Source organism: Dermacentor albipictus, chromosome 1, assembly GCF_038994185.2.
Source record: "Dermacentor albipictus isolate Rhodes 1998 colony chromosome 1, USDA_Dalb.pri_finalv2, whole genome shotgun sequence".
In the NCBI taxonomy this organism is placed as follows: Eukaryota; Metazoa; Arthropoda; class Arachnida; order Ixodida; family Ixodidae; genus Dermacentor; species Dermacentor albipictus.
The window spans coordinates 243,338,781-243,365,652 of record NC_091821.1 but is presented as its reverse complement, the minus strand read 5'-3'; the positions used below and the strand labels follow the sequence as shown (position 1 = coordinate 243,365,652).

The following is a 26,872-nucleotide window of genomic DNA, read 5'->3' as shown; positions in this document are numbered from 1 at the left end:
AATGCCGTGAAATTCGTGATTCGGAGTTTTCGATGACATCACGCACGAAGTTGAAAACTCGTTCGTCTAAACAAGTGGGAACATTGGTTTTGTTTCCTGTCCTTTGAAATTAGGTAAGGGTGCTAGCAAATAAAGTGCAACAAGAAACGCATACCCATTTATTTTTGCCCTCGTGTACATCTTCTTCACTCACCCTTTAAGTTAATGCGCTGAATAACGCAGCAGCAAGAGCTTATTAAGCCATTTTTAAGAAAAGCGCCATCCTAATGCGAATTACGTAAATAATTGTGGGAAGAGCGTGCTAGCTTCGAGCAGAAGTAGCCCTGTTGAGGTGTTTACCTTCAGCCAATAGACATCCAACGGCTTCGATCCCGAGACCTTGGCGTCGAGGCGGACCAACTTTCCGGCCTTCGACGAAACGTCCTGGATGGTCCTGGTAAAGTTTGGCGGCACGACCCCGCTGCGTTGCTCTCGCCTCTCTGTTGAAAGGACAAGAACGCCGCTAAAATTGGTGTGACGTAGCAGCCATGCAAGCACATACAGTGACATAACATGGCCCCTTTACGTACTTTACTTATGGGCAATATGGCGTTATCTGCCTAATCAATCATCAGGCATTTTCTCCAAGTTAACGGAAGTAGCCGCGCTCAAAAGCTGCGTCATGGTCGAACCCCATAGAAACTTTTGCGCGTAAACTGTTTTGTTCGCCTCAGGTGTACATTAGCGCTGTAGCATTAAAGAACTATTAATTTTGCAATATCAGTTGTTTATTTTATTTGCATCCCGTTTTTATTTTCTTATTTGGCTTGTATTCTTATAACGACTGCCTAAAAAAATCTTCTGTGCCCATTTATTATTTCTGATAGCTTCCGAGCGAATGCTTCGGATAGTTTTTGCTGTTTCATGTTCTGTCTTGTTTTGTCTTGTAATCGCTTTATCAAGCAATATTCGCTTTTAACTCCTTAAAATTTATCAACCAGCAACTGCTAGTTAGTAACAAGTCGTTTAATATATCAGATGACAAAATGAGCTGAATATCTTTTAGAAGGATTCTATGCGTAAAGCGGTTTGATAACAGATGTGAAAGAATGAGCAGCCATCTGTGGGGAACGCACCTTCAACAACCAAGTTGGCAGATGATTTGGCAGAGCCTCCACGGTTTTCAGCCTTGACCGAGAAGACACCAGAATCTTCCACATAAACTTCACGAATTATCAGCGTTGATGTGGTGTCGGTAGTCACGATCTGGACGAAGAAAAATAAGTGTGAAAAAAGAACATGTTTAGTTTTAAGAGGCATATTTTCTTGGTGTTTTTTAAGTGCAAATAACCAGCAACACCCAATTGTCTTCTGCACCACTAGTGTGCTGCGTTGGTTTTGTGTAGCATTTCTGAGCAAAAGAAGGGGGAAAGAAAGCTGGTGCCATTGTCTGGTATCCACACGGACGTTGAAGTGCATCCTAAGCTGCACAAGTAATTTTGTCCTGTTTGCATTCTTTTATTCTTTAAAATCAACAGAAGCCCACTTAATTTTGGTCTATCACCAAATCCCCCCTCTTCCTTTTCCCAGTCACATTAAAATAATGCCTTCATCGCTCTTTGTGGAGAGCAACTTCTACAGTTTATATTGTTATTCTTCTTATACCTCCTCCAGTCACGGCGTGCACGTTTGTAAACGGGAATTATTTTTGTCATTACTGTGCAGTGGTTCCAAGGAATAGACAACGAACATTAAGCTTTTGAGTAAATTGAACATTCTTCTTTCCTAAAGTACACCCCTTTCACTTCTCGGAGAAATGTATCGCTTCAGACGACCGCTGTGGTGAAGGCACTACCGTGTTTGACGGGACGTTTCAAGTGGGGCGTTTCGGTAGTAATTGCGAATTTTTTTTTACCTTGTTGTAATGCTTGCACCCAATAATTAACCTGTGCGTGTAATTCGAGTGGGTCATTTAATATTATTAATGAACGAACGTTGCAAGACTGACTGTACAGTATATGAATATTGAATTACTATGTAATTATGATGGGTCTTTATAAAATGGGCAGAGTCGTTCTTATCCCACCAAGACTTGCTTTCTATGGAGTCTCCAGCACCATGACATAAAATTATGTAAATTTCGCACATTTATTGGCAGGCGATCGCAATTCGTGACTGACGGTGATAATCTGCACCGTCATATTCTGTCGCAAAAGTCGTCGCTATATTTAAGAAGGTGCAAATTCATGTGTCGTTGCTGCAGAAACACACGCAAGAAAAGGGGGGGGGGGGGCGTGCATGCTCACCTGGAAGTCCTGCGAAGGTGTTATGGGGAAATTCTCTCGGTACCACGTGATCTTCGGCGCCGGCTGGCCGGTGAACGTGCACTGGAACTTGGCTCCATGGCCCTCGTCCACACGGCATGGCTGTAGCTTCTTGGTGAATACGGGAGGCTTCGACTCTTGCTGCGAACGGAAAACACAGTGGCTGGTCTCGCTTCCATTCGAATGGCCATGCGCGCTATTTATAACGGCTCTTGGAGCTCATCCATCCAGCTGCCTGTTAGCGCGTCGTGTCGCGAATAGGTCTTGCGCAGTGGCCTGGCTGGCTGACTTTCGAGAGGTTTCCACCGCGTGACCCGCTGCTCATAACAGCTTTGCGACGGCAAAATAGACTGCCTGTTGTTGGAGCTAGCGCAATTTAAACTATTGCTGATTGTCATTCTAAGCTTTGAAGCACATTGCTTTTGATGTTTCAAGGAACCTGACCTGTCACTGGTTTTACTCGGTGTAGTCTGTTTCGTCTTTCCGCCCTTAGCAGATATTCTTGTTTGTTTGTTTCTTCATGGTGGCAATGTAGTACAGAGATAGTGAGAAGGAGGTATTACAACTGAACAACTCAGGCGAGAGGTTATAACGCTTATTTTTCTTACCGCTCGTCCTGTCCACTCCTTCGTCACGTCCCGTCTGAAGTAGCGGTTCTTTTCCTCTTTAAACATGTCGGACCAACTGGGCCAAAGTTCCCCCCTCTTGAGCACGTTATTATGCTAGGGACTTCGCAGGGAGAATATGTATTGAATTATGGGGGGGGGGAGGGGAGAGGGTAAAACGTCCTGAAGCTACACAGGGGTTGGGCTGTGAGGGGCGCCATAATGGAGGTCTGCGAATTATTTTGGACCGCATGGAATTTTTTGACGCGCTCAAAAATCAGGCTACACTAGCGTTTCTGCATTCCGCCTCCCATAGGAATGCGCTCGCCGCGGCCGGCAATCGAACCCGAGACGTCGTGCTAAGCGGCAGAACGCTACAGCCACTGAGATGCCACGGCGAGAGGGAGAATGTCTATGAAGAGGAAGGTGCAGAAAACACTGCTCGCTGGGCTACTCACTACAAGCGAGAAGTTGCCGATTTAGGCGCTCCTTTCGGAACGACAACGCTTCTTTTCATTTCGCCAACCAAATTTGCTTTCTGTCATTCATGACCGCGTTACATTGCACAGTTTGCGCTTCTCGGTAAGCACTTTTTCTCCACCTACGCTCACAATTCAGCATAAAAATTTTTTTAAAAATTTCCGCGAGAGGTTATAACGCTTCTTTTTCTTATATTGCTACATTGAATTCTGCACATGTACGTCGCGCCACGTGAGTGGGAATAGAATTCTGTGGCTGAGCATATGTACCCTGTAACACATCAACCCTCTAACAAAACGTCGAAAAGATAAATGACTTGTCTGGTCCAGCCGCTATGACGGATGCCGTGGATTCTTACATTTATTTATTTATTTAAAAATATCTTACAGGCCCAAAGGGCATTGAGTAAGGGGGGTTTAGTTATTAAAATGAAAGCACAAGCAAACTCGTAAGGACCAGGGTTACAAAGCAAGTGAACAAGAACACTCAACGCAACAAAATAAATAGCAAAATTGGTTCTACATGTTCCCAGTCTGCCCTTCGGTTGTGTCTGTCGCGACATTTAGAAAGTAACTTAACTATGGAGATGGTTCAATAGAAGCCAGGAATATACGTTCGGGACGACTGCCAGTAGTTTGCAGTTATACTCATAAACAGACATAATGCTTCAATATGACAAGTAAAAAAAAGTGCGTGGAGTGGTTTGGAGAAAATCAGCGTTCACTTTTCTTTAGTTATTCAAATCGGCGACGCGCACAAGGTTCGTCGGACGGAGCGCTAAAGTGTACGTATACTCACCACGGGCCCCTGTACGCGCTGCTCCTTGGTGACGCCCTTGTGCTCTTGCTCGAGCGTCTCGGTCAGTGTCTTCTTGCGGGTGATCTCTAGGTCGCCCTGCTGCTCCTTCTGCGTCTGGCGCTGCGTGGTCGTGTGCACTTCACGGCCCTGCACCACTGACTCGGGCGCTATGCCGCTGGCGCCCCGCTGCTGCTTCTCCGCCTCGGTCTCGAAGTACTTGGCCATGTACTGCGCCTGGGAGCCCGATTCCACCTTCTTCTCGCCCGTACGTGCGTCGTACTACAGAAGCAGGGAGTAGCGCGGGAGAAAGCGGTACTGTTACGTACACTCCCGCAAAACAAGGTATCATACTGCCACTGTTTCAGCGGAAGTGCCTCAAACGCTTGCGAGCTGATAAGGCGTGCTGTTAGTGTCTCCAATTTGAAGTTATTGTTTAACAATAAGCGAACGTACACAATGAGGATGCTCATCGCAAGTAGAGGTTTCATTTTTGCACATGTTGCTTTGGTTTTCTCTTGTGTATTCCGGCCGTCAATCAATAAAGTAGCTAGAGCTAAGCTGGACTGCGCTGAACCTATCTTAAGCATTTACTGGGCACAGCACAGTATGTGTTGCTTACGAATGTTGACCTCAAGGTCTGCTTACGTATATAGAGTCCGTCTTGAACCGCTCCACTTTCGGCTTTAACTTTTCAAGTTCTTCCTCCTCTATCCTCTTCTTGATCTTCTGGTGTTCGCCTGAAACGTAATACATGCAGACATCACACACACTGGTCTTTGATACGTGACTGACTTCAAATGTAAAAGGATATGCGTCTAGCTAGGCGAGACACCATCCTCGAAGCAGCTTCGTCAAATAAACTTGAGTCGTTCCGTACCTTCTTGGCCTTGTTCAGTTTTCCAGACATCGATGCGGGTGCCTCCAGGGGTAAGTTTTTCCTCGAACACTCGTTGCAGTTCAGTCTCATGTCGGTACCTCTGATAAGACTTTACGTCCTGGTCGTACCATGCTGCAAAGTCAATAAACTGTTAATTATGCGGTGTTCTTTACTGCCATTGCAAACGTCTTCTTTCTACGTGAGCTCTACAAATTTTGAAGCGTGTGTACATACTAAAGTTAAATACGAGTAGATTTTACTCACGCTTTGGAGAATGCTTGAGCACAGCTCTGTAGTCATCAAATTTAGGCCGAACTTCCAAAGTTGTGAAACAGTGGGCTTCGCCGCAGAAGTTTCTCGCGAAAACCTGCACATAAAATTTAATGTGAGGAGCAAGTCACAGTATAAAAGTGAACAATTTTAATTTTACTGAAGCAGAAGTGCTTACTTCTACTTTTCCTTGGTCGTACTGTCTAGTCTTGGGGATGTCCAGGTGGTAGATACCGTCGTATGTCAGCTTGTACCTCGAACCCTGGGCAAATATAGCACGGATCAATGGAATTTACTGCTCAAATGAAACAATATGCCACTTAGATCGTTGCATTGCTTACGGAAATGACCGTGTGTCCATTCAAAACCCAAATGAGCCTTGGCTTGGGATGACCAATGACCCGGCACTGGAACTTAGCCCATTCGCCTTCAACAACCACTTGAGGTTCTGGCTTCATAATGAACATCGGAGCTTTTGGTTCTTCTTCCACTTCCTCCTGGGTTTCAGTGCTGAAATCAAAACGCAAAACATGTGATATTCAGGTTTACTGAAGCATGCCGTACACTTTATTCTTTTGACACGAGAAGAAAATTGAAGGACATCAAACACTAGGGAAATAAATCAAAACGAAAAATACAGAAAAAATAGGATGGCTCACCGCTGCCAGGAAGCTTCCATTTCAGCGATCTTCTTGACGCCATCCTTCATGTCCTTAGGAAGCTGGGTCCTGAATAAAAAGGTAGAAAGAAATTGACAGAAATAGAAATTTTTATGCGCCCACTTACAATGACACTTTTAAAAGAAATTGCATTAAGGTATTTTCTTATAATGCGTTTTGCATTGTTCTCACCTGTAGTCCAGCTTTGGCTTTGCTATGCACCTGAGGGTGGCCTGTGTTTGGTCTTCGCCTACGTCATTTATAGCCCGGGCGACATATGTTCCACAGTCCTCAGGGTAGACATACAACACGTCCAAAGCAACAAAGCCGAAGTCGTGGGTTGTCTTGAAGCGGTGGCCTGAAGGAAGTAGAAGGGCAAACATGGATCAAAAGCTTGTAATTACTTTTCAGGTAACTTCTTGCCATTCACTACAAAAATTACATGATGCTGTTATATCACTAATGATGTGTAGCGGGATTCAGTACCTGATCTTAGAGGCTGTCCGTTGTGGTACCATTCCACCCTCAATTTTGGATCGTTGATGGGTTCCAAGCGACACTCGAAATGCGCTGAGTCACCTTCATTAAGGTTTTCTTGAGGTTGTATCTGGGTGATGAACCTAGAATAAGAAGGCAATAGTTTTTAGCAGGTCAGGTCCCTACTAGGAGAGAGAATTGGTCTAGTTGGTAACGATCCATTGCGAGCCGCACCCCTTAGACAAGGACAGAAAGAGAACAAATACAGCTTGTATTTGTTCTTTCCGATCTTGCTCAAGTGGTGCTTCTCACAAAGCTTAGATTTTATTCATTGCGACTTTTGTATACTCAAGCATTAAAGGCTTGCGATATATAGACTTGTGATTTGTCGTAATACCTCGGCTTAACCGGTTCCAGCTCCTGAATTGTTTCTTGCTGTGGTGCCGGGTACTCCAGGTCACGCAGTTTGTCAAAGTTCATTCCCTGCGGCAGCTGGCTGTCCATGATGATGTCTTTCTTAGCTGAAAATTGAAATGTAACACCCATTCATTTTTACATTCATGCAACGCAGAGTGCATGAGATGTGTTTACATGGGGACATTCAGCTTGAATGACTGTAAGAATATATAAGAGAGACTTGAATATGTAAGAGAGGCAGCTAAAACAGATGACAAAAAACAAGCAGGGGCCCACAGGTGCAGATTTCATGCTTACCTTTGATCTTGAGAGTTGCTTTAGTCGTGTCCGAACCCCAACGGTTTGTGGCGCGGCACATGTACTCTCCAGAGTCTCGAGGGAACAACCAGTCGATGTCCAGCACCACGAAGCCGAAGTCATCGATTGTATGAACCCGTGTACCTGCGCAGTTAACGGATCGGTATCGGTTAGAGACAAGCAGAGAAGTTGTGCAGGGAAAAACTGATGTCTGCCTAAACTGATGTTTGATACGCGCAGCTTACCAGTAACCAGTGGCCGTCCGTTCAAGAACCATTCGACTTTCATATTCGGATCTCCAACCGGGATAAGCTTGCATTCAAAGTGAGCGCTGTCGCCCTCCACCTTTTTTGCGTTGAAAGAAAAAATACAACAATAAATTAGGAAACGCTGTGTTTAGGGCAGTGCTTATCTCCCTTTGTCGGCCCTCACCTTGTCGAGAAGAGCCTGGATCTGTGTGACAAACTTTGGCGGCTCCTTCTTTTCGTCGTCGAAGATCTTCTCTTCGGTTCGGTACATTGATTCTTCTAACTTCTGAATGCTCTCATAGCCAGAACGGAACTCCTGAGGTAGCTGTGGTTCCATAACAATAGACTGCTTGCCTACAAGAGAAGATATTCAAAATTATTAGCGAAGATAGTTGGGTTAGCTGGTGCTTATTACAGACTTGAGACACTATTAACTAGCGCGAAAAAGACATTGGACGAATTCAAGAAACACACTGGACAAAACGCCAGACTTCAAAATCATGTACGTTTCGTGCGCCGCGTAATATCGCGTATAAGCGTATTGTAACTATCATGCTCAAACGTGTTATAAATAAAATTATGAGAGCTTCAGTTTTTTGTTTAGCAGCGCTACCACTGACTGATTGATTCATGGAGTTTCACTTCCCAAAGCAACTCTGGGGTTATGAGAGACTTGGCAGTGAACGGCTCCGAATTAGTTCTGACCATCTGGGGTTCTTAATGCTGAGTCAGTGCTATGAATTCGCAGAGGATAAACTCTCCTTAAAAGCAGACAGTTTTGTTTGGGGCCAGTTCGTACCCTTGACGTTGAGCTTGCAGGAGACCGACGCTTCCCCAACCTTGTTGACGGCTCTGCAGGTGTAAACGCCTGAGTCTCGTGGGTAGACACCCGCCACTTCCAGGATGACGTAGCCGAAGTCGTGGATTGTCTTCACTCGAGAGCCTGAGCAGGATACATGCAATAAACATGTTGTTTTTCCTCGCCCTCTCCCCAATGCGCATTATTTACTCACCGGTGACAAGAGGTTTGCCATTGTGGTACCAGTCCACTCTCAGCGTAGGGTCGCCGACTGGTGTCAGCCTGCAAGGGAAGTAAGTTCGTAAACAGCGCTTAGTATGGTGGCAACGTCGAATTAAGGGGTCATGTTGTAATAAAAAAAACATGCATGTGTTAGGTTTGATGGACTTAAAAACGTCACATCTAGGTAGATAAATGCTTGCTGTGTCACATACTACAGTGCCATAACTCTCTAATAATATCTTTCAGTGCTTTAGGACGCGAAAGCCTAGTGTGGCGCTATGGCCAGGTTGGTACTGTATTCTTCGTTTATCGTGAAGCTTTGCTCATTATTCTTGTAGCGCAAGAAGACAAAGTTTGAGAGGCAAAAACGACTGAACCACTCGTTGGTCCACTCGTTTGTGTACGTGTGTGTGTGCGCGCGCGTGTGTGTGCCTGTATGTATGCATTGCCTTTGTTGTTTGCGCTGCAGAAACAATAAGAATTACCAACTTGCACAATTTACCATATTCCAAACTTAATGCTGGGTATAAGCCTGCGATGCCTCAACTGCCAAAGAATCACTCCCCTTTTTCTCTGGCAAGGTTGGTACTTTTCGACTATCATTAAATTATTATTCAACCTGCAGTACTTAATTTTACAACTAAACATTTTCCTTTAATGCACGCAAGTCATCCTAGTATGAAGCTCTTGCTATATTCAGCACATGCTCTTGAGCATGTTCCGGTCCTTCGCAACCATTATATCATATAGCTTCCAAGTCTAAGTCGGCTAATATTACATATCTATGTGGAGCTGTTCACCCTTGTTCCTGTGCTATATTATAGTCACAGTTGATTTTGCTTTATTGTGCGCTTAATCATCGTCATTCCAAACTTAATGTACTGCAGGATCATGATGGAGCAGAAAGAGGGACACAAACAGAACCCCGTTATGTTGCCGCTGTTTCTGTGTCCTCGTTCTTCGGCACTGCTTTGAATCAGGACAGCCCAGAAGAAAATCTAACTTATATTGCGCCCAGTAACAATGATAGACTTGTCGAGGAATAAAACAAGAGTTCCGTAAAAACTCTTCGTACCTGCACTCGAAATGTGCCAAGGAGTTCTCAGCAAGCGTAGAGTCCTGCGGAGTAGTTACAAACTTCGGCGGCTGAGAGATATCTTTGTCTGTCCAGGTCTCGCCAATCCTGGCTGAGGAAACTTCCTCAAACTTGGCAATCTTCTCGATACCTGTGGTCATCGATTCTGGCAGCTGTGTTTCCAGAATGATGCTACGCTTTCCTGCAAAAAGAATATGTATATATGTTTTTTTTGCGTTTTTTGTTCACCTCGCCGACGTTTCCCCCGACGAGTACGGAGGTATGGTCTCATCATTAATTTTACCTTGGCACTTGAGAGTGCAGGTAGTGACGGCCTCCCCGAAGCGGTTTCGAGCTCGGCAGGAGTAGACGCCGGAGTCTTCCGGGTACACAGGACTCATCTCGAGTACAACGAAGCCGAAGTCGTTGATGGTCCGGATTCTCGTTCCTAGTGCCAAGGAAAATAAATGAGGTGGTACTTTCTGCGTCATAACATATCTTAGAGTCACAGAACTCCGGCAGTAAACTAGGCTTATCGTGGTGCAGGAGCCGATCTCTCTATATTGAGTCGAATGGAGCTCCGGTATTAGATATTGCGTTAATTTCGATATGTGTGTACTGTGCCAGGCAATATGAGTAACGGTTACCTTTAGGCAGGTAAGATGCGGGGCCTTTTAATCAATGTAGAGAATTCAAGTGTACAGATCTATATCGTCCATTTACGTAAATACAATAACTGTATTCTCTGTGTAGGGAAATAACGAAAAGCTTACTTTTTAAAGCCTCGAACGGGTGCGTGAAATAAACAGTGAGGTACTCTCTCAATCAGATTTGCTTTCCTTTTCGGATGCACAAACGCGCAGAAAACTCACGTGTTTTCTTCTTTTGCTCTTAGAACAGTTACAAAGACATAAGGGACGGGAGCGCCAAAGATGACCGGAACGCTTACCTGACATCAGTGGCATATTGTTCTTGAACCATTCAACGGTCAAGTCTGGGTCATCTGTTGGCGTCAGCCGGGCTTCTAAGTGAGCATTGTCTCCTTCCCTGTGTTGAAAGAAGCACGCAAAATATGTTGACGTTGAGTGCAGGAACATTAGCAAACGGTGCTTTATTCGTGCCTCACAATTAGCAACAATGTAAGTTTTTGTAAGATTAGCGAGTTTAATACCTCAGATCTTCGACGTTACTCAGCGGCACAGTGAAGCGAGGTGCCTCGGCAGGACCTTCTGGCTCTACGACCGCCGACTTTCGGTACAAGCTTTCTTCGAGAGCGATGATGCTCTGTGTTCCCGATGCCATTTCAGGTGGAAATTGAGGTGTCAAAATCAAGGAGCTCTTGGCTGAAAGGTGAAGAAAATAAGTAATCGCAAGGCTGACCCATCGATCATGACCTGTCACGTGAGTTATTTGCTTATTTTTAAAATTTCATTTATTCAACATACCCCTTTCCAAATACTAGCTTCAGGTCTGATACCACTCTACAATTTCACAATTTATTTATTTATTAGTAAAAATACAGATAATTGCATGTGCGTAGTATACATAAGGAGGTCCCAAAGTCAAAGACTGTATCGGGACCTCCTGGGTATGGGTATCGGAACCTGTATCGGGACCTCCTGGGCAGTATGGGTATTAACTAGAATACCCTACCTGAGCATATTTCTAAAATCCTGGCTGCGTTTTCCACTTACTTGAAGCACTTAGCGAAGTCTGTGTGCTTCTGTAAAAGCGCTTACATGGCAAGAAAATTATTACCTTCCTTCCTGTATGCAATAACAATTCATCGTAGAGCTTTACTAGACCATTCACTTGTTTTAATGCCGCCTAGACATTGCTGTATCAAGTACAAGCTAAGCATATCCCGCTAAACTCTGCACCTGGTGAACCTCAGCTCTGAGAAACAACGTCAGAATTGTCAGTAACATTCAGTTTTCTTCGCATCACAAGACAATACTTATATACTTACACTTGCACTGAAGAGTGGCACGTGTCACATCTGAACCAAGCTTGTTGGTTGCCTTGCAGACCCATTCACCTGAGTCTTCACCGTAGCAGTAGAGGATGTCCAGGATTACAATACCAAAATCGTGGAACGTCCGGAAACGATGGCCTGCACACAAACAAATCCTGGCTACTATTCGCTCTATATCAACCTTAAGGATTACAGAAGCATTGAGAAACGCGTCATTTCTGTCATGCATTGTAGTGAAATAACACATAAAGTCGAAACTAAACAGAGGCTGTCTTATAAGTGCTCTGTGGAACGTACCTGAGCGCAGAAGCTGACCATTGAAGTACCACTCGACCGTAAGGTCAGGGTCGTTGACTGGCACGAGCTGACACTCAAAGTGGGCGCTCTGGCCTTCAGCCAGACCTGTGATACTGTTCAGCTGCGATAGGAACTTGGGCGGCTGAAGCCTGGTGGCCTCCATAACGGCCGAAGTCCTGGAGTGAAATACCATGGTACTGTCACCGCATCGTCGTTTCACGGCTGAATAACATTAGCACTAGAAATGTACGGCACTTTTCACTCCACACATAATGTCTTGGTTCGTGTGAGCGTAGTGTTCCCCTCGCTGTGACGTAATCTACGCGCCCAATGTTAGTTGAAAATTATATACTGAAAAAAAAAATTGTTCGGCGGGAATTACCTAGTTAGCGCCGAGGCACCTTCCAATTCAGCGATTCTGTCAAGGGATTGAGGCTGCAGAGAGTCCCTGAATATCTTCCCAGAGCCTGAAGAGAAGGTAAAGAAAAAGATAAGAAGTCAAGGAAGAATTTCATGTATAATAAATTGCAATTAATGCAGAGCATGTGAAGGGTCATCGCTTGCATCAAAATAAGAACTGTTAGATGCTCTCCAGGCTTTTCTTTTTTTACACAACGCATCCATTAGAACGTCCCGCACACGATTTTTCAGTGTGTATGAGATCCCCACCTGCGCACTGAATGGTGCACTTGGTCGCATCGGAGCCGTATTTGTTGGTGGCCACGCAGACGTAGTCGCCAGAGTCTTCGGCATGCACGAACGAGATGTCCATCACCACGAAGCCAAAATCGCTCAATGTCTTGATGCGTGAACCTTAAAAAAAAAAAGATGGACATTCATCTAAACAGCTGACTCTCAATTTTTTTCTCTGCTCGCACTACGGCGGAAACCATTTGAGCCGAAAATCAGTGAACTCACTGAACTCATGCTAATACACTATTTATAGTAGCCAAGAAAAAGACTTTGCGATAGGTTTTTTATTACGCACCGCCTTACGATCAACAGTATCGTCCAGAAGGAGACTGCTATGCGATGGCCTCCTATATAGGAGTCTATGGACTATCGCATCAATTACACTTTTGTCCTGCGATTGTATGGATTGCCATTCCTAGTAACCATACACAATGTACAAACATCTGATGTTACTGTTACATGCAGCAAAAGTAGACTGACGTGTGTCCACCCTTTCGTTTTTTTTTAAGTATCTACATAAAGAAGCAAGTATTTTCGCAATTGATTGTCAAGCGCACTTACTGTCGCGAAGTGGTTGTGAATTCTTGTACCACTCGACCTTCATGTCTGGATCACCAACGGGCACCAGGTGGCATTCCAGGTGAGCGCTGTTTCCTTCCTGCGAGCGTACACGTTACAGACGTATCGTTAAACGGATTAAAACTCAGAAAAGCTCAATACTGACTTATACCGCAAATGGTGCCTATGTGGTGTCACTCTCTCTTGAGGTTTGCACTAATAATAGTGAACGCTATACTCCACACAAGCTGGGATACATAGCGCAAGAATGACACAGGGACAAGCAGAAACACGGGACGAGCGCTAGCTTTCAACAATTGATTTATTGGAGCATGTGAGCATATATATACTCACTGAGACACCACTGCAACATACACACTGAAGGGAAGGAGGAAAAGCAGTCATGTGACTACTATGCCCAAAAAATTACGCACCACCTTACGATCAACAGCATCGTCCAGATGGAGACTGCTTAGCCACGGCCTCCTATGTAGGAGTCTATGGACTATCGCATGCATCGTATGTATCGCCTGTATCGTATGTATCCCACCAACACGCCCAAACTTCTTCACTGCTATACTCCACTCCTGCGCACTGATTGTAAAGCGTCATTAAATATTTATTTTTCGCTGTCTCCACCTCACTGAACCGATGACCAAGCTAATTGAGCTAGCTGTCTTTCTCGCTCATCTGCAGGTGATAACTCATTACCTTGAGGTCCATGAGGTTCTGCAGCTGAGTGGTAAACTGCGGCCGCTGTCCCTTGGTCTTGTCGGTACACTCGAGGTCAACGGTGACTTCGGCTTTGCCCCACTTGTTGGTGGCGCGGCACGTGTAGCGGCCAGAGTCCTCCAGCACTGTGCCCAAGATCTCGAGCACCACCATGCCGAACGCATGTACCGTCCGGATGCGGTGCCCTGCGACGTAGTGTTTGATGTGTCAGGTTCGCTCTTGCCAAAGCATGGTTTCTACAGGGCACTGTGTAAGTGCGTGAAGTACAATGGCTATAGTCATCGCTGCTTCGTTTTCGAACGCGCCATCCGATGTAGCTTGTAAACAGTTATATGGAGTCACAATTCACTGCGACTTGCTAGATGAAGCAACTGTATCCAGCAACAGTTCTAACTCGTGCCACATAGCTCAAGTTTGGCCCATATTTTTGTAATTTCTGCGTTGAGTTACGAACGTTCTGATACATTTCAAAATACGAGAGGGAGGAGGAGGGAGGAGGATATAAAGAGAGAAGACAGGGATGTTAACCAGAAATGCGTCTGGTTGGCTACCCAACTCTGGGGGACGGGAAAGAGAGAATAGAAAGATAAGAGAGAGAGAGAGGGAGGGGAGGGGGAGGAATGCTGCGGTGACCTCGCGCATTCACGCGGAGGGCTTGAGCAAGTCAAAGGCGTTCACATAGGCCAATCGCCCTCAAGAAACAAAGACTGCCTTCACAAAATAAGTGCGCAGATAAGGTAAGGACCTTTGTTGCCTGGAAAACTCACCTGCTTTGAGCGGCTTGCCGCGGAAGAACCATTCGACCTGCATGGTCTGGTCGCCGACCGGTGTCAGTGTGGCCTCGAAGTGAGCGATCTCGCCTTCATTCAGGTCCTTCAGATTGACAAACTGTGACGTGAACACAGGTGGCTGGCCTGCGGCGTCCTCTTGAACCATTTCGGGCACACGCGTCAGCGACTCCTCCAGCTGCTGGATGGACTCGAGCCCCTTGCGACCCTCTGGGTGCAGCGTGTCCTCCTGCACGCCCTTGCGGGCTGTACGACGGCGACGGTGATAAGTGACACTCCCGCAAGTGCTTTTATCAAGTGATTTAGTCAAAATTAACTAACAAAAAGCACACTCCTCCTATGGAGCTGCCAGACTATACAAGTGCCTAAGTCTAAAAAAAGAAGAAAGCTTGGGATTGAGGATGGCTAAGAATTACGATGAGTAAACAAAAGTTAGTCTCACTAAAGATAAATTTTGTTCATCCAGTTTTGTTTCTTGCTTGTGTATAATTCGCTCTTTCATTAATCGGCTCCAACTGGTCTTTGCTTTATTCGATTCGTTTTTGTATTGAGATGTCAAACTGAAGTGGTCTCCTCAATCGCGCCCCCTCCCCTGCCCCAACGATGTATTTAAAACAGGGTAGAAGTCAGCAGGCGTCCTAACGTTACTTCCTTGCGATTATTCGTGCAAGTAGTTAGCTTGGTGCAAAAAAAGCTGTTATTAAGAAGTCGATATTGATCCCACGCTTACAAAGACATGTAATCGTGGTCGTAGTGAAGGCTTCGCCGGCGTTGTTGCTCGCGCGGCAGGTGTAAATGCCAGCGTCTCGACCCCAGAAGTCGGTGAGAGCAAGTACAACGAAGCCAAAGTCGTGGGTTGAAGTGTACCTGGATCCTGGAAAAATCACACGGCCATTAGAGATTCACAGTTTTAATAACTTCTAAAACCGCTTGTGTAATTCTATCTTTTTTATTAGTTTCGTCTACTTTTTTTAGAGAATGCACGCCTTTTGAAACCGATACCCAACTTACACATTGGAGACATAGCGCAGGCAAAAAAGGAAGAATTTTACCAAACATTTGGAAACACCTCAAATGAGGCTTTGATAAAGATGCCACAGTAGCGTTTTGAATTTCTGTGCGCGTAATAAAGCAGGTGTAAGTTCTAGTAAGAATGAAAATTGGTCGTAACTATCCAAAATGACGTTACATAGCGCTAGCGCAGAAATGCCTCGTTGAGCACACGAAGAGCGGAAGAGAGACTCAGAGGGTCAGCGGCAGAGAGACTGCATCAAAGGTGGTTTTACTGTACAAACTTTTTGTTTCTTTTTGAGAGGGAAGCCCATCGCAACGAACCGTTTGCAGTTGTAAAGGTGCTAGTTATTTTCGTGCAATACGAAAGACAAGATGCGCAGAAAATTCCAGCGAGTGCCTTTCTGACTTTTTCACATAGATATCTTGTGAACAGCTTATCTAAACAAGCAAAGGTCTTTTTTTCTTCGCAGCATTGTTGCAGTAAGCCGTTTCGGGAAAAATGATATGTGCAGCTCTTCTTTCATTGCGAAGCGCCCACAAACTGTTACTAAATCTCAAAGGAGACAAGCGTCCATATTAGTGAAAATTTCCTTAGGCAAGAATTGTTCCTAAAAGCAGATGCTAGCCAATCATGATGTTTGATATATTATTAGCAGCACTTAGCGAGCTTTTTTGAAAAGCTTTGTGATTTTATTTCAAGATGACTGCGTTCCAGAAAAAGCGAGCCTTACCTGGCGCAAGTGGCTTTCCGTTCAGGAACCACTCCACCTTGAGATTCGGGTCAGCTGCTGGCTCGACCTTGCATTCTAGGGTGACCGGACTACCTTCTTGAATGGAGAAGTTCGGCTCAAGCGGCACCACAAACACTGGTCGCGGGTAGACCTTCTCGGCTTCCTCGACAGGAGCCTGCAACAAGGCCTCGTGAGTATAACATATGGCACCGTACGTTTGGCGCCATCATTTATACGTAATAGCAGCCTGGCTCATGAGCATCAAAAATAACATCTGATCTAGAATTTCGCGCAGCTACCAATGTCATAGCAGCAGCAGGAGACATGTATTTCATAAGGAGTACCTGGTATCTGGTCAGGTACGAAGTCTCTAGCTCCTGGACCTTGGACAAACCCTGTGCGCCCATTGGATGAAGAGTGTCAGACTGCACGCCACTTTTGCCTGCGATAAGTTTCAACAGAATGTCTCGCTGTAATCGCTGTCTCTGCTGCATGCCTAATTACTAATCGGTCACGCACAACATAGTTTCGATTTGGTTTGCATACAAATGTTACCTTGTACTTTGAGAGACCCGGTGGTGACTGCCTCGCCCTTCGAGTTGCGAGCTCTGCACGTGTAGATGCCAGAGTCCTCAGGAAACGCATTGCCGACATCCAGGGTGACGAAACCAAAGTCGTTGTTGAAGTTGTATTTGGAACCTGGATGCAATATGAAAGTTCGCCTAAGTGATGTGCGCACTTAAACGATTAATTACCCCGTGGGCGCATTTGTCGTGTTTTTAGCGGGGTCGTATAGGTTAAAGGCCTTAGAAATGAATACACGGGAATTATCTTGTTTTTGTTATAGCTCTGATTATGGCGCCTTCACTAACGGCAGGGCTTTTTTGAACTGAAGCAAATACGTAAAGCCACCAACTTCTATGATAGTCCTGCTACTCAATGCCCTTATATTATGTTTTGTTCGTACGTTCTGTTATCCGACTGCTTACCTTAAATCTATGTTTAGCGGCTTCTTCTCTCCGATGGGAGGCGCATACAACTTTTTGATGGTGGTGATACACTTAGGTGCTAACACAAACTGAACTATTATTGTTATGGCTAGGTTTAGAATAAGCTTGTGCATTTACTGTCTGTGCCAAGCAGCGTTATCTCTGGATAGACAGTTGTCGCAATGGCGCAGGTGTGAGCTCACCAGCAGGAACTGGCTTGTTGTTTTTGAGGAATTCCACTTTGAGCGTGGGGTCCTTGGATGGCTCCACGCGGCACTCGAAGTGGGCCGTAGTGCCTTCGCGGATCTCCAAGTTGTTGAGGTGCGTGACGAACACCGGTCCTTCGTATTCTGGCTCAGGCACGTACTTCTCTGGTGGCACGTACTCTTCGAGCTGGCGAATCTTGGGCAGCGATTCAGGATGTTGGGAGGCTAGAATGATGTTTTCGCGGCCTGCGAGGTAAATTGAACATAACAACGCGCTGTAGCAATAGTCCCCCCAAGCTTGTCCACGCGTGATTTGAGACTTCAGGCGCGGAACTGTTCTTATAACTCACCTTCCACCTTGATTGTGCAAGTTGAGATTGCTTCGCCAACGTCGTTTGTGGCTTTGCAGGTATAAATACCAGAATCATCCGGTCTTGCGCTTGATATGTCTAGGGAAACTAAGCCGAAATCGTCTGTGGGTTTAACTCTGGTACCTGGAAAAAAATGAGGAAGAACAGAAATCGAGTCATTCGTTGGCGTCCAAGCAATAGCTCCATGTGAAACACGTATCAGCTCGTTTAAAATTCTTAAACTTGCAAGAATAGTAAGTGAACCGCGAGTGCCTACCCATGACCAAAGGCTTGCCGTTCTTGAACCATTTAACTTTGAGTTTGTCGTCATTGGTAGGTTCGATACGGCCTTCGATGCGAAGGTAGTGACCCTCCACAGCGCCGTCGATGTTATTCAAGTGTTGCACGAACACTGGTGCCACTTTAGGCTTCTCGTCGGACCAGGTCTCTGGAACACGGCTGGAGTCATACTCGAACTTCTGCGTCTGCCTGTAGGCCTCCGGGTGGTGGGAGTCAAGCAGCACTCCCGCACGGCCTGCATCGAGACCATGTTTCCGCTCAATACATGATTTTTCTTGGGAACGATTTTATCTCAACAATAGACGAAGAGACTAAAAGTAGTGGGCATTCTTTTGAACAGGGCCGATTACTTCAAAATGTGTGTTCAATAATGAATGTCTGACATATTATTTCCACAATTCGCAAAGTAAGTCCACCAATCTCAAACTTTATTTTACTTTCATATCCTTAGCATGAAAACAACAAAAGAACAACATAACACTTTAACCGACCTTTCACTCGAAGGGAGGTTGAGGTGACTGCTTCGCCAGCTTTATTGACGGCTTTGCACATATAGACACCGGAGTCTTCTGCAATTCCTGACATGATGTCGAGTGTCACGAATCCAAAGTCGTTGTTGGGGATAAGCCTTGAACCTGAAAGCAAAATAAAACGTCTAATTAGCCGAAACACATTTTCATACTATTATAGGAAGTAAGTATTCGGCATGAGGGTTCAATAAAAGAAATGTGCAAGCTCTTTTTCTGCATTAGTTTCTGCTTTACTGCTATCCAAGTTTGTTTACCCCTCCTTTGCACCTTTTCTGTAGTAAATGTAGGAATAGTAATTCATACAGATATTACACACCACATATACAAAAAGATATTAGACACCGTCGAATTAAATGTTTATGAGTCACCATGAGTCACCATGAGACACACACACACACACACCATATATATATATATATATATATATATATATATATATATATATATAGCGCCGGCGGTCCGCCAAATTTACTTCGTCTTTCAGTTGGGCGCCACGTGTCCACTTCAATCAACGAAATGCCGTTTCAGGGGCTCAACGGAATGACGAAGTAAATTTGGCGGCCCGCCGGCATTGACGTGCTAGGCTAACTCCGCAGACAGCAATGAGATAACGCAAGCTGCTCGTGGGCCGACCGGTGGTGACCTCGGAGACGTGACGAAAGGCGGGGCGGGGGGGGGGGGGGGCTACATCGACGACACAGACGCTGTTATTCCAGCCAGTTTCGGTTTCAAGGAGCCTGCTAAGGTGAACTAATTGTTTGCGTAGCTCCCACACGAAATCCGCTATTCAAAATTTCATCGTTGGGATAGGTAGTATTGCGGACGGGCGCCAAAGTACTCATTTCATGCAGCCACTTATTGTTGATAATTACAAAGTTAATTATAACTTCGCTAATTACGCACGTAATTGCTGAAGTTGCTCTGTATCGAGATGCTGCCTATCCGTACACTCGAATGGTAAACATAACGTTCCCGTGATATTTATTTTTCTAATTTTAAAGATTTGGTCAGCTGAAGAAGAAACCTGTATATAGGGCCCCACAAATGATAGTTCCTATCTTAATATTTAATGTGACGCGCTCACTCACATAGCACCGAGCTCTCCGAGCGAAAAGGCGCTCTTCAGAGGTAACTTAAAATATATTTTTCCCTTATTCTGAAGCTATACGTCAGAAAAAAACTTTACCTTTGGGAAGCTCGATGCCGTTGACATACCAGAAGAACTTCAGATCGGGGTCTCCGACAGGGACGCAGCGGCACTCCAGACGCGCAGGCTGTCCCTCGTTTATTTCTCCAGGACCAACCAAGGGGGTGGTAAAAACAGGCTTTTCGTATACTGCATCCGGTTTCTCTGGAGGCTTCTGACCCTTCAAGTCTTCCAGCTCGCGAATCTTCTCATAACCCTGGGGTTGCAGGGTGTCCAACAGAATGGAGGCCTTGGCTGCAAGCAGACAAACAGGTAGGACAAAAGATTCGTTGTCAGGCGCACGTTTTCAATGGTGGTGTAGCAAAGGGGATGCAAACCTGTTAGTTTTTTTAAAGAATTTCATAGGTAATGTAAAACTTACGTTTAATTTTAAGCATACACGTGGTCACCGCCTGACCCAAAGAATTGGTGGCTTTGCACGCATAGACGCCGGTGTCTTCTGGACGCACGTAGTCCATGTCAAGAGCAACATAGCCAAAGTCGTGGACTGGGTGGAATCTCGTACCTGAAAGAAAGTTGACAGATAAATATTCAGCGTGCGAAAATGAGCTAAGGAGGGTGCAATTAGGATTAAGTGACCTTTAGGCGTACATATAGTTGCACATAAATCCTAGGTCTAAACATCCTACAGACACAAGACAAGATGTGATGCACCAACCTTCCATTAGTGGCGTGTCATTGAAGAACCACTGGACATTGAGAGTAGGATCTCCGACGGGAATTAGTCTGCATTCCAGATGTACGTTTCTCTGGTCTTCTACGAGGTTTTCCAGGTTTTGTAAAGGAACCGTGAATACAGGCCTCTGGAAGGTGACTGGTTCCTGAATGACTTCAGTCTTAAAGCGAGCCTCATCTTCCATTTCCCTGATCTTAGCAAGTCCTGCCGAAAAAGATATAGCAAAATCCGGATTTGTCCACTGTTCATTTAGACATTGAGAAACTAGGCTAGAGAAGCTAGTTCTTACCTTCTGGGTGGTGGGTGTCGGAGATGATGCTGGATTTGGGCAGAACACGCAGCGTGGCCGTTGTTTCAGCTGTTCCGAGGTCGTTAGTGGCTCGGACCGTGTAAGTGCCGGAGTCCTCTGGGATGCCGCTGCTCAGGTCTATTGCCACATAGCCGAAATCACTGGTAATGTGGACGCGGGTCGCTGCGGAAAGTTCAGAAAGTTTAGAGGACAAACGATTTCTTGTATACGTAACTCATTCTATAAGCATTGCGTTCATTACCAGCTGTAAGAGGCCTTCCATTGTGAAGAACCTCAATCTTCAACTTGGCGTCGTGGGCAGGTTCCACCTAAAACACATTAGGACATGAACGTAAGTTTCTGAGGACATTTCGTTAAAGCTTCGGTAGACTTACGCGACACTCCAAGTGTGCACTTTCGCCTTCTGAGATCTCCTGCGTTCCCCTTAGCTCAGTGATGAACACAGGCTTTGAAACGGGCTTCTCTTGAATTTCGGCTGTCTGGTACTTCACTTGTGCCTCCAGCTCTCGTATTTTCTCAAGACCCTCCGGGTGATGTGTATCATAGAAGATCTTTTGCTTGGCTACGAGAATAATACGACAGGTATTAAATGCCAAGCAACGTTATTGAACAGCACTTTTTGCTAGTATATAAGATATAACGTCTTTCAATATGCAATGAAAATAAAAATAGGATACTACTTCAGGACGCGAAGAATACTGCTTTATATTACCAATTTTCCTTGAGGCAAAAAAGGTATTTTTTAAACTCACGGAGCGCCCGCAGGTTGCACGTTGTAACAGCTTCACCGAGAGAGTTGGTTGCCTTGCACATGTAGGGCCCACTGTCTTCAGCATACACATACAATATGTCAAGGGCCACATACCCGAAGTCATGCGTTGTTCTGAAACGATGTCCTGTAAGAATGGAAGCATAAATGCCGTTTGTTTTTTCAAATGAAACAAGCGTGCGGACCTACAGAATCAATGTATATGTGCATTGCTCGAGAGGCTTACCTGGCCTGATTTCGACGCCATTCACGTACCACTGAACTTTGAGATCAGCGTCATTGATGGGCTCAAGCCTGCACTCCATGTGCGCGCTCTGTCCTTCAACGAGACCATCCACTGAGTTGAGAGGTACTGTGAACACCGGCCGCTGCAGCTGAACCACTTGCTCGGGCTTCTCTGGAACCTGGTACTCCTCAAGTTGCCTGATTTTCTCCAGGCCTTTCTCATGATACGTGTCGGTCACAATGGCAGATTTTCCTGTTTAATCGAAATAGGTCACCTTAGAAATGTGCTCCTGGGAAGCAGTTTTTTCCCGAAAAACTCACCGAGAACGTTAATGGAACATGTAGTGACGGCTTCCCCGAGTTTGTTGGTCGCCTTGCACATGTATGTACCGGAATCTTCTGGGTACGCGTAGAGAATGTTGAGGGCAACATAGCCAAAATCAGACACTGTCTTGAATCTGTGGCCTGTTTGATGGAAGCAAAAGACACAAGGTCAGTTTCCTACATGCATTGCTTACTACAAAAAATCCGAGAAATTCTCAATAAAGTGGTTGCTGTTTTGAAGCTGTAGTTGAGTACTTACCGAGCGGAATTTCAACGCCGTTATGGAACCACTGGACCTTCATATTCGCGTCATTTATTGGTGTCAATGTAGCCTCTAGATGAGCGCTTTGTCCTTCCTGCAGAGTATCCAGGTTGTAAAGACCACGAACAAAGTTAGGTTTCTCCTTAATAACAACTTCCTCCTGCGTTGGTCTAATGTAACCACACGATTCCTCTAGCTGTTTTATCTTCGGCAGGGCGTCTGGTTGTTGGCTTTCGAGGATGACGCCTCCTTTGGCTGAAAAAATACGGAGAGCTTGTAGCGTCGAAAACCACATCAACGCAGCTTGGGCGACTTACCATCGACATGAATGCGTGCCATGGACCTTGCGGTACCAAGTTCATTTGTGGCCTGGACTACGTATTCGCCAGAGTGCTCAGCATTTGCGGATAGAATGTCCAGGGCGCAGAAACCGAAGTCGTACATTGTTCGGTAACGATGGCCTGTTGTGCGTAAACAAGGTCAGTAAGTATACAGCAATTCGGTGGTAACTCATTAAGTTTCCTTGAGACTATTGCACGTACCAGACTGCAGCTCGACGCCATTGTGGAACCACTGAACCTTCATGGTGGAATCGGGGTATGGGGCAATGCGACATTCAAGGTGGGCACTTTCACCTTCTGTAAGGCGGCTTGGGCCCTGTAATTGCGTGACAAACATCGGTGGACCAGGGCATGGGGCTTCTTGCGTTACTTCTGGCTTGTAGCGTCCGAGTTCTTCAAGCTGTCGAATCTTCTGAAGTCCCTCGGGGTGTTGAGTGTCGAGCACCAGAGATTTAGAATCTAAGAAGATAGAGACCGCCATTTGAACATGTGAGACTCTACAAAGCTGAAATGACATTATTACCTTGGACGTTCAGAGTGGCTGAACAAACAGCAGATCCCAGAGAGTTGGTTGCCTTGCAAGTGTAAGTGCCCGAGTCTATTGCCTTGACGTAACTCAAGTCAAGAGCGACGAATCCAAAGTCATGAATGGTGTTCACTCGGTTAGCTGAAATAAATTTTCATGGTTAGAAAGTGCATCTTTCACTTGTTTGTCCAAATACAGGTAATACCTTTCTGCAGAGGAAGTCCATTGTGGAACCACTCCACCTTCAGATGGGGGTCACCTACTGGTATGAGCTTGCACTCAAAATGAGCACTCTGGTTTTCATTGAGACTCAGGTTCTTCATAGCTTGTGTAAACACGGGTGCTTGCGTTGTAATCTCTTCTACGTAGGCAGGCCTTACTTGCCGTCCATAGTCTTCAAGCTGCTGGATCTTTTCATAAGCTTCCTGGTTTTGCGTGTCCAGTATCAGCGATTTTTCAGCTGCGAAGAAAAATGGTTATTTATTTTAACACTCTAGATTGCAAATGTAACAGCTATGATTTATAACCACACCACCAAACACGTACCGTGACACTTGAGCTGGGCAGATACAACAGCTTCTCCCAACTGATTCGTGGCCTTGCAGGTGTAGGTGCCGGAGTCCTCAGCATACGTGCTAAGGATGTCCAGAGACACGAAGCCGAAATTGCACATCTCGACGAAACGGGATCCCGCCGGAACCGGCTGGCCATTCTTGAACCACTCAACCTTGAGCTTGGGATCTCCCACTGGAATCAGGCGGCACTCAAGATGTGCCTTTTGTCCCTCTTGAACAACGATGGACTTGGGAGCCGACGTGAACACAGGTGCTGTAGTAACAGACTGGTCAAGGTCCCCAGTGTCTCGCTCGTAGCTGCGAATGTGCAAATTTGCCGCCGCTAGATCACTCAACTTTTCTGGCATTTATTTAGCGTCATCAGTTTATTTCGACGTTAAACGTGAATGTACAAATTAACTTTGGCATACGTACTGGTGGCCTTCGAGGGCCCGGATCTTCTGCAGTCCCTCAGGATGCTGAGTTTCCGTGTCAACGGACGACTTTCCTGCAAGTTATATTATGCTACATGTATTCGCACTGTTTCCCTATAGGTGCCTACTATTAGAACGCCCTGGATATTTAATTATTTTTAAATAAAAGGCTGCCTACCTTCGACAAGAATTGTAGTGGAAATCTCGGCCTTTCCGAGAGAATTTGTGGCACGCACGGTGTAAGTTCCTGAATCCTCAGGCACAAGTGACAGGATGTTGAGTGCAACATAACCAAAGTCATGGAAGGGTCGGTACCGATGGCCTGAAATACGCAAGAAAATGTTTGTTGCAGTTGCAATATTTGATATCACATTTTTTAAAAATAAGTACTGTGACAACGCACCGATGGGAAGCGAGACGCCATTGTGGAACCATTCGACCCTGAGGTCGGCATCGTTCACGGGCTCAAGCCGGCACTCCAGGTGGGCATTCTGTCCTTCGCGAAGGCTAACAGACGTCATATTGGATGTGAAGGTAGGCTTGGTTTTAACCGTTGTCTCCTCGATGATCTCGCGACGGTAGCGGGACTGGTCTTCCAGCTGCTGTATTTTTTGAAGACCTTCAGGGTGCTGGGACTCCAAAATGAGCTGTGACTTGGCTGAAGGAAACAATGAAAGGATAATGTAAGTGAAGCGTGCTTTGGCTACCTATAAGTAGTCACCTGTCAAAACAGCTCTACGCGGGGTAGGAACTTCTATAGTTTTTCCTACACAATGACGGCATCATGCCTACGAAACGAATTAGTAACGATTATGCTAAGGGTACTTAGCAGATTATTCCTGCTCAATTTTTTTTCGAAAGTCAAAAAGTTTTGCCAAGGAAGTTTATGGTCTCTCAAAGCAAGCATGACTGAATGCCAACCTACATTCAGACTGTACTATTCACGCCAAGCTGTTTTCGTTTTTCTTATAAGATCACGATGAAATTCACAGGAGTTTTGGGTACATTATCAATTGGCGAGTCCTCTACTGCTGCTGAGCTGCTTTGAGGTCACTGCGACACTTTTGTTTTACGTAACGTTAATCCTAGACTTGCAGCCAGACATAAGCCACCAAAGTAAACTGCTCTGGTTTACCCACTCCTGGTCTAGTTAGCCAGTTCAGTGTAGACATCTCGGAACAGGTGTAACCGGATTTTACGCAGCGCAGTATAAATGGAACGAAGACACTAGGTCTTGTGGGCTTTGTAAAAAGCGATATTTGACTAGCGTACTGTGTGACGGGGGTAGTGAGGAGTAGCACAGGGGAGCTTACCGAAGCAGTTTACGCTGCAAGATGTCACGTTTTCACCAAGCGAGCTGGTAGCCTTGCACGTGTAGATGCCCGAATCCTCTGGATAGAAGCTCAGGATGTCCAAGGCAACGTAATCAAACTCGTGTGCAGGCCTGAATCGATGTCCTGTGAAACACGAGACGTCAGCTCAGGCATTCAGACCAGTCCATTTTTACAGACGTAGGATACCAAATGCTTACGCACCGACTTTGATAGGCACACTGTTTCTGAACCACTCGACCCGCATGGTGGGATCGCCAACAGGCTGCAGCCGGCACTCTAGGTGTACATTGGCGCCTTCTACAGTTTCCACGTTATGCAGCGGTCGGCTGAATGTGGGTTTCTGGGTGATGATGCTTTCCTGGTGCTCCTGGCGGGTGTAGCGCGAGTGGTCTTCCAGGTGCTGGATCTTTTCCCAGCCTTCTGGGTACTGCGACTCGGTGATTACACCGGACTTACCTGTCGAAAGAAAGTAAGAGCTGTCAGGGCCCCTTTCTCATCATATATACATCTTGAACGCCATGAAAACATTGGGAAAAGCTCGCTCCTCCATAAAGGCAAGGGCAAAGGCAGAAGAGCTTAGTTGCTAGGTACTGTACGACCTATTTATGTGAAACATGTAAATTATACTGTACTGCAAGTAAGCTTCATAGTATAGGCGCCATTAGTACAGTAAGTGAGCGAAAAGCAACGACAAATGAGCCAATGCTAATTTTTTTGCTTTGTTTAGCTTTTTCTACGAAGTGGTTCACCTTTTCCTGTGCCTTCGCCTAATGACTTCCATTCAACTCGCAAGAGCACTCTCCGCAAATCTTACCAATAACTTTGATGCATGAGGTTGAATGCGCAGATCCAAGATGATTGGTCGCTCGCAGAGTGTACTGCCCGGTATCTTCTGCAACCAGGTTTAAGATCTGAAGGAATGCCCGGCCAAAGTCGTACTTCGTAATGAACCTATGACCTGCAAGCGCACAAAGATAGAGCTCGTAAATTTTTTCACGATCCCCGTCCTATTCACGGGCAAATAAATATTTGCTGCAGCGATTGTGATATATATATCTAATTACCACTTGGCAGCGGGCGACCGTTGAAAAACCATTCAACCTTCATAGTCGGGTCCTGGACAGGCTCAATGGCACACTCCATTACAACAGACTCTCCCTCTTTCAGTGGTCCCTTGGGATCTTTCAGGGGAACCTGCACGGGACAAAGATTAGAATGAG

At 45.6% G+C, this 26,872-nt stretch overlaps 1 protein-coding gene across 1 annotated transcript in view; it reads right to left on the bottom strand.

The window, feature by feature from the left end:
• Nucleotides 1–26,872, bottom strand: part of LOC135907952 (titin-like) — a 284,982-nt gene that overhangs the window by 183,553 nt on the left and 74,557 nt on the right. Inside the window, 59 exon segments of the mRNA XM_070522096.1 lie at nucleotides 340–479; nucleotides 1,116–1,245; nucleotides 2,286–2,444; nucleotides 4,187–4,465; nucleotides 4,832–4,923; nucleotides 5,064–5,195; nucleotides 5,328–5,430; nucleotides 5,512–5,595; nucleotides 5,675–5,843; nucleotides 5,993–6,061; nucleotides 6,185–6,350; nucleotides 6,479–6,612; nucleotides 6,867–6,990; nucleotides 7,184–7,327; nucleotides 7,429–7,528; nucleotides 7,616–7,785; nucleotides 8,231–8,374; nucleotides 8,445–8,512; nucleotides 9,528–9,729; nucleotides 9,832–9,975; nucleotides 10,477–10,574; nucleotides 10,699–10,870; nucleotides 11,497–11,640; nucleotides 11,800–11,975; nucleotides 12,182–12,266; nucleotides 12,469–12,612; nucleotides 13,054–13,150; nucleotides 13,762–13,967; nucleotides 14,550–14,816; nucleotides 15,301–15,444; nucleotides 16,316–16,490; nucleotides 16,660–16,757; nucleotides 16,871–17,014; nucleotides 17,508–17,756; nucleotides 17,861–18,004; nucleotides 18,138–18,395; nucleotides 18,652–18,795; nucleotides 19,877–20,131; nucleotides 20,259–20,402; nucleotides 20,556–20,777; nucleotides 20,863–21,045; nucleotides 21,125–21,191; nucleotides 21,258–21,445; nucleotides 21,636–21,779; nucleotides 21,879–22,130; nucleotides 22,199–22,342; nucleotides 22,461–22,718; nucleotides 22,781–22,924; nucleotides 23,006–23,263; nucleotides 23,328–23,471; nucleotides 23,536–23,790; nucleotides 23,877–24,202; nucleotides 24,320–24,392; nucleotides 24,497–24,640; nucleotides 24,722–24,976; nucleotides 25,632–25,775; nucleotides 25,854–26,108; nucleotides 26,467–26,610; nucleotides 26,717–26,846. Of these exon segments, the coding sequence (XP_070378197.1) occupies nucleotides 340–479; nucleotides 1,116–1,245; nucleotides 2,286–2,444; nucleotides 4,187–4,465; nucleotides 4,832–4,923; nucleotides 5,064–5,195; nucleotides 5,328–5,430; nucleotides 5,512–5,595; nucleotides 5,675–5,843; nucleotides 5,993–6,061; nucleotides 6,185–6,350; nucleotides 6,479–6,612; nucleotides 6,867–6,990; nucleotides 7,184–7,327; nucleotides 7,429–7,528; nucleotides 7,616–7,785; nucleotides 8,231–8,374; nucleotides 8,445–8,512; nucleotides 9,528–9,729; nucleotides 9,832–9,975; nucleotides 10,477–10,574; nucleotides 10,699–10,870; nucleotides 11,497–11,640; nucleotides 11,800–11,975; nucleotides 12,182–12,266; nucleotides 12,469–12,612; nucleotides 13,054–13,150; nucleotides 13,762–13,967; nucleotides 14,550–14,816; nucleotides 15,301–15,444; nucleotides 16,316–16,490; nucleotides 16,660–16,757; nucleotides 16,871–17,014; nucleotides 17,508–17,756; nucleotides 17,861–18,004; nucleotides 18,138–18,395; nucleotides 18,652–18,795; nucleotides 19,877–20,131; nucleotides 20,259–20,402; nucleotides 20,556–20,777; nucleotides 20,863–21,045; nucleotides 21,125–21,191; nucleotides 21,258–21,445; nucleotides 21,636–21,779; nucleotides 21,879–22,130; nucleotides 22,199–22,342; nucleotides 22,461–22,718; nucleotides 22,781–22,924; nucleotides 23,006–23,263; nucleotides 23,328–23,471; nucleotides 23,536–23,790; nucleotides 23,877–24,202; nucleotides 24,320–24,392; nucleotides 24,497–24,640; nucleotides 24,722–24,976; nucleotides 25,632–25,775; nucleotides 25,854–26,108; nucleotides 26,467–26,610; nucleotides 26,717–26,846 (9,627 nt within the window).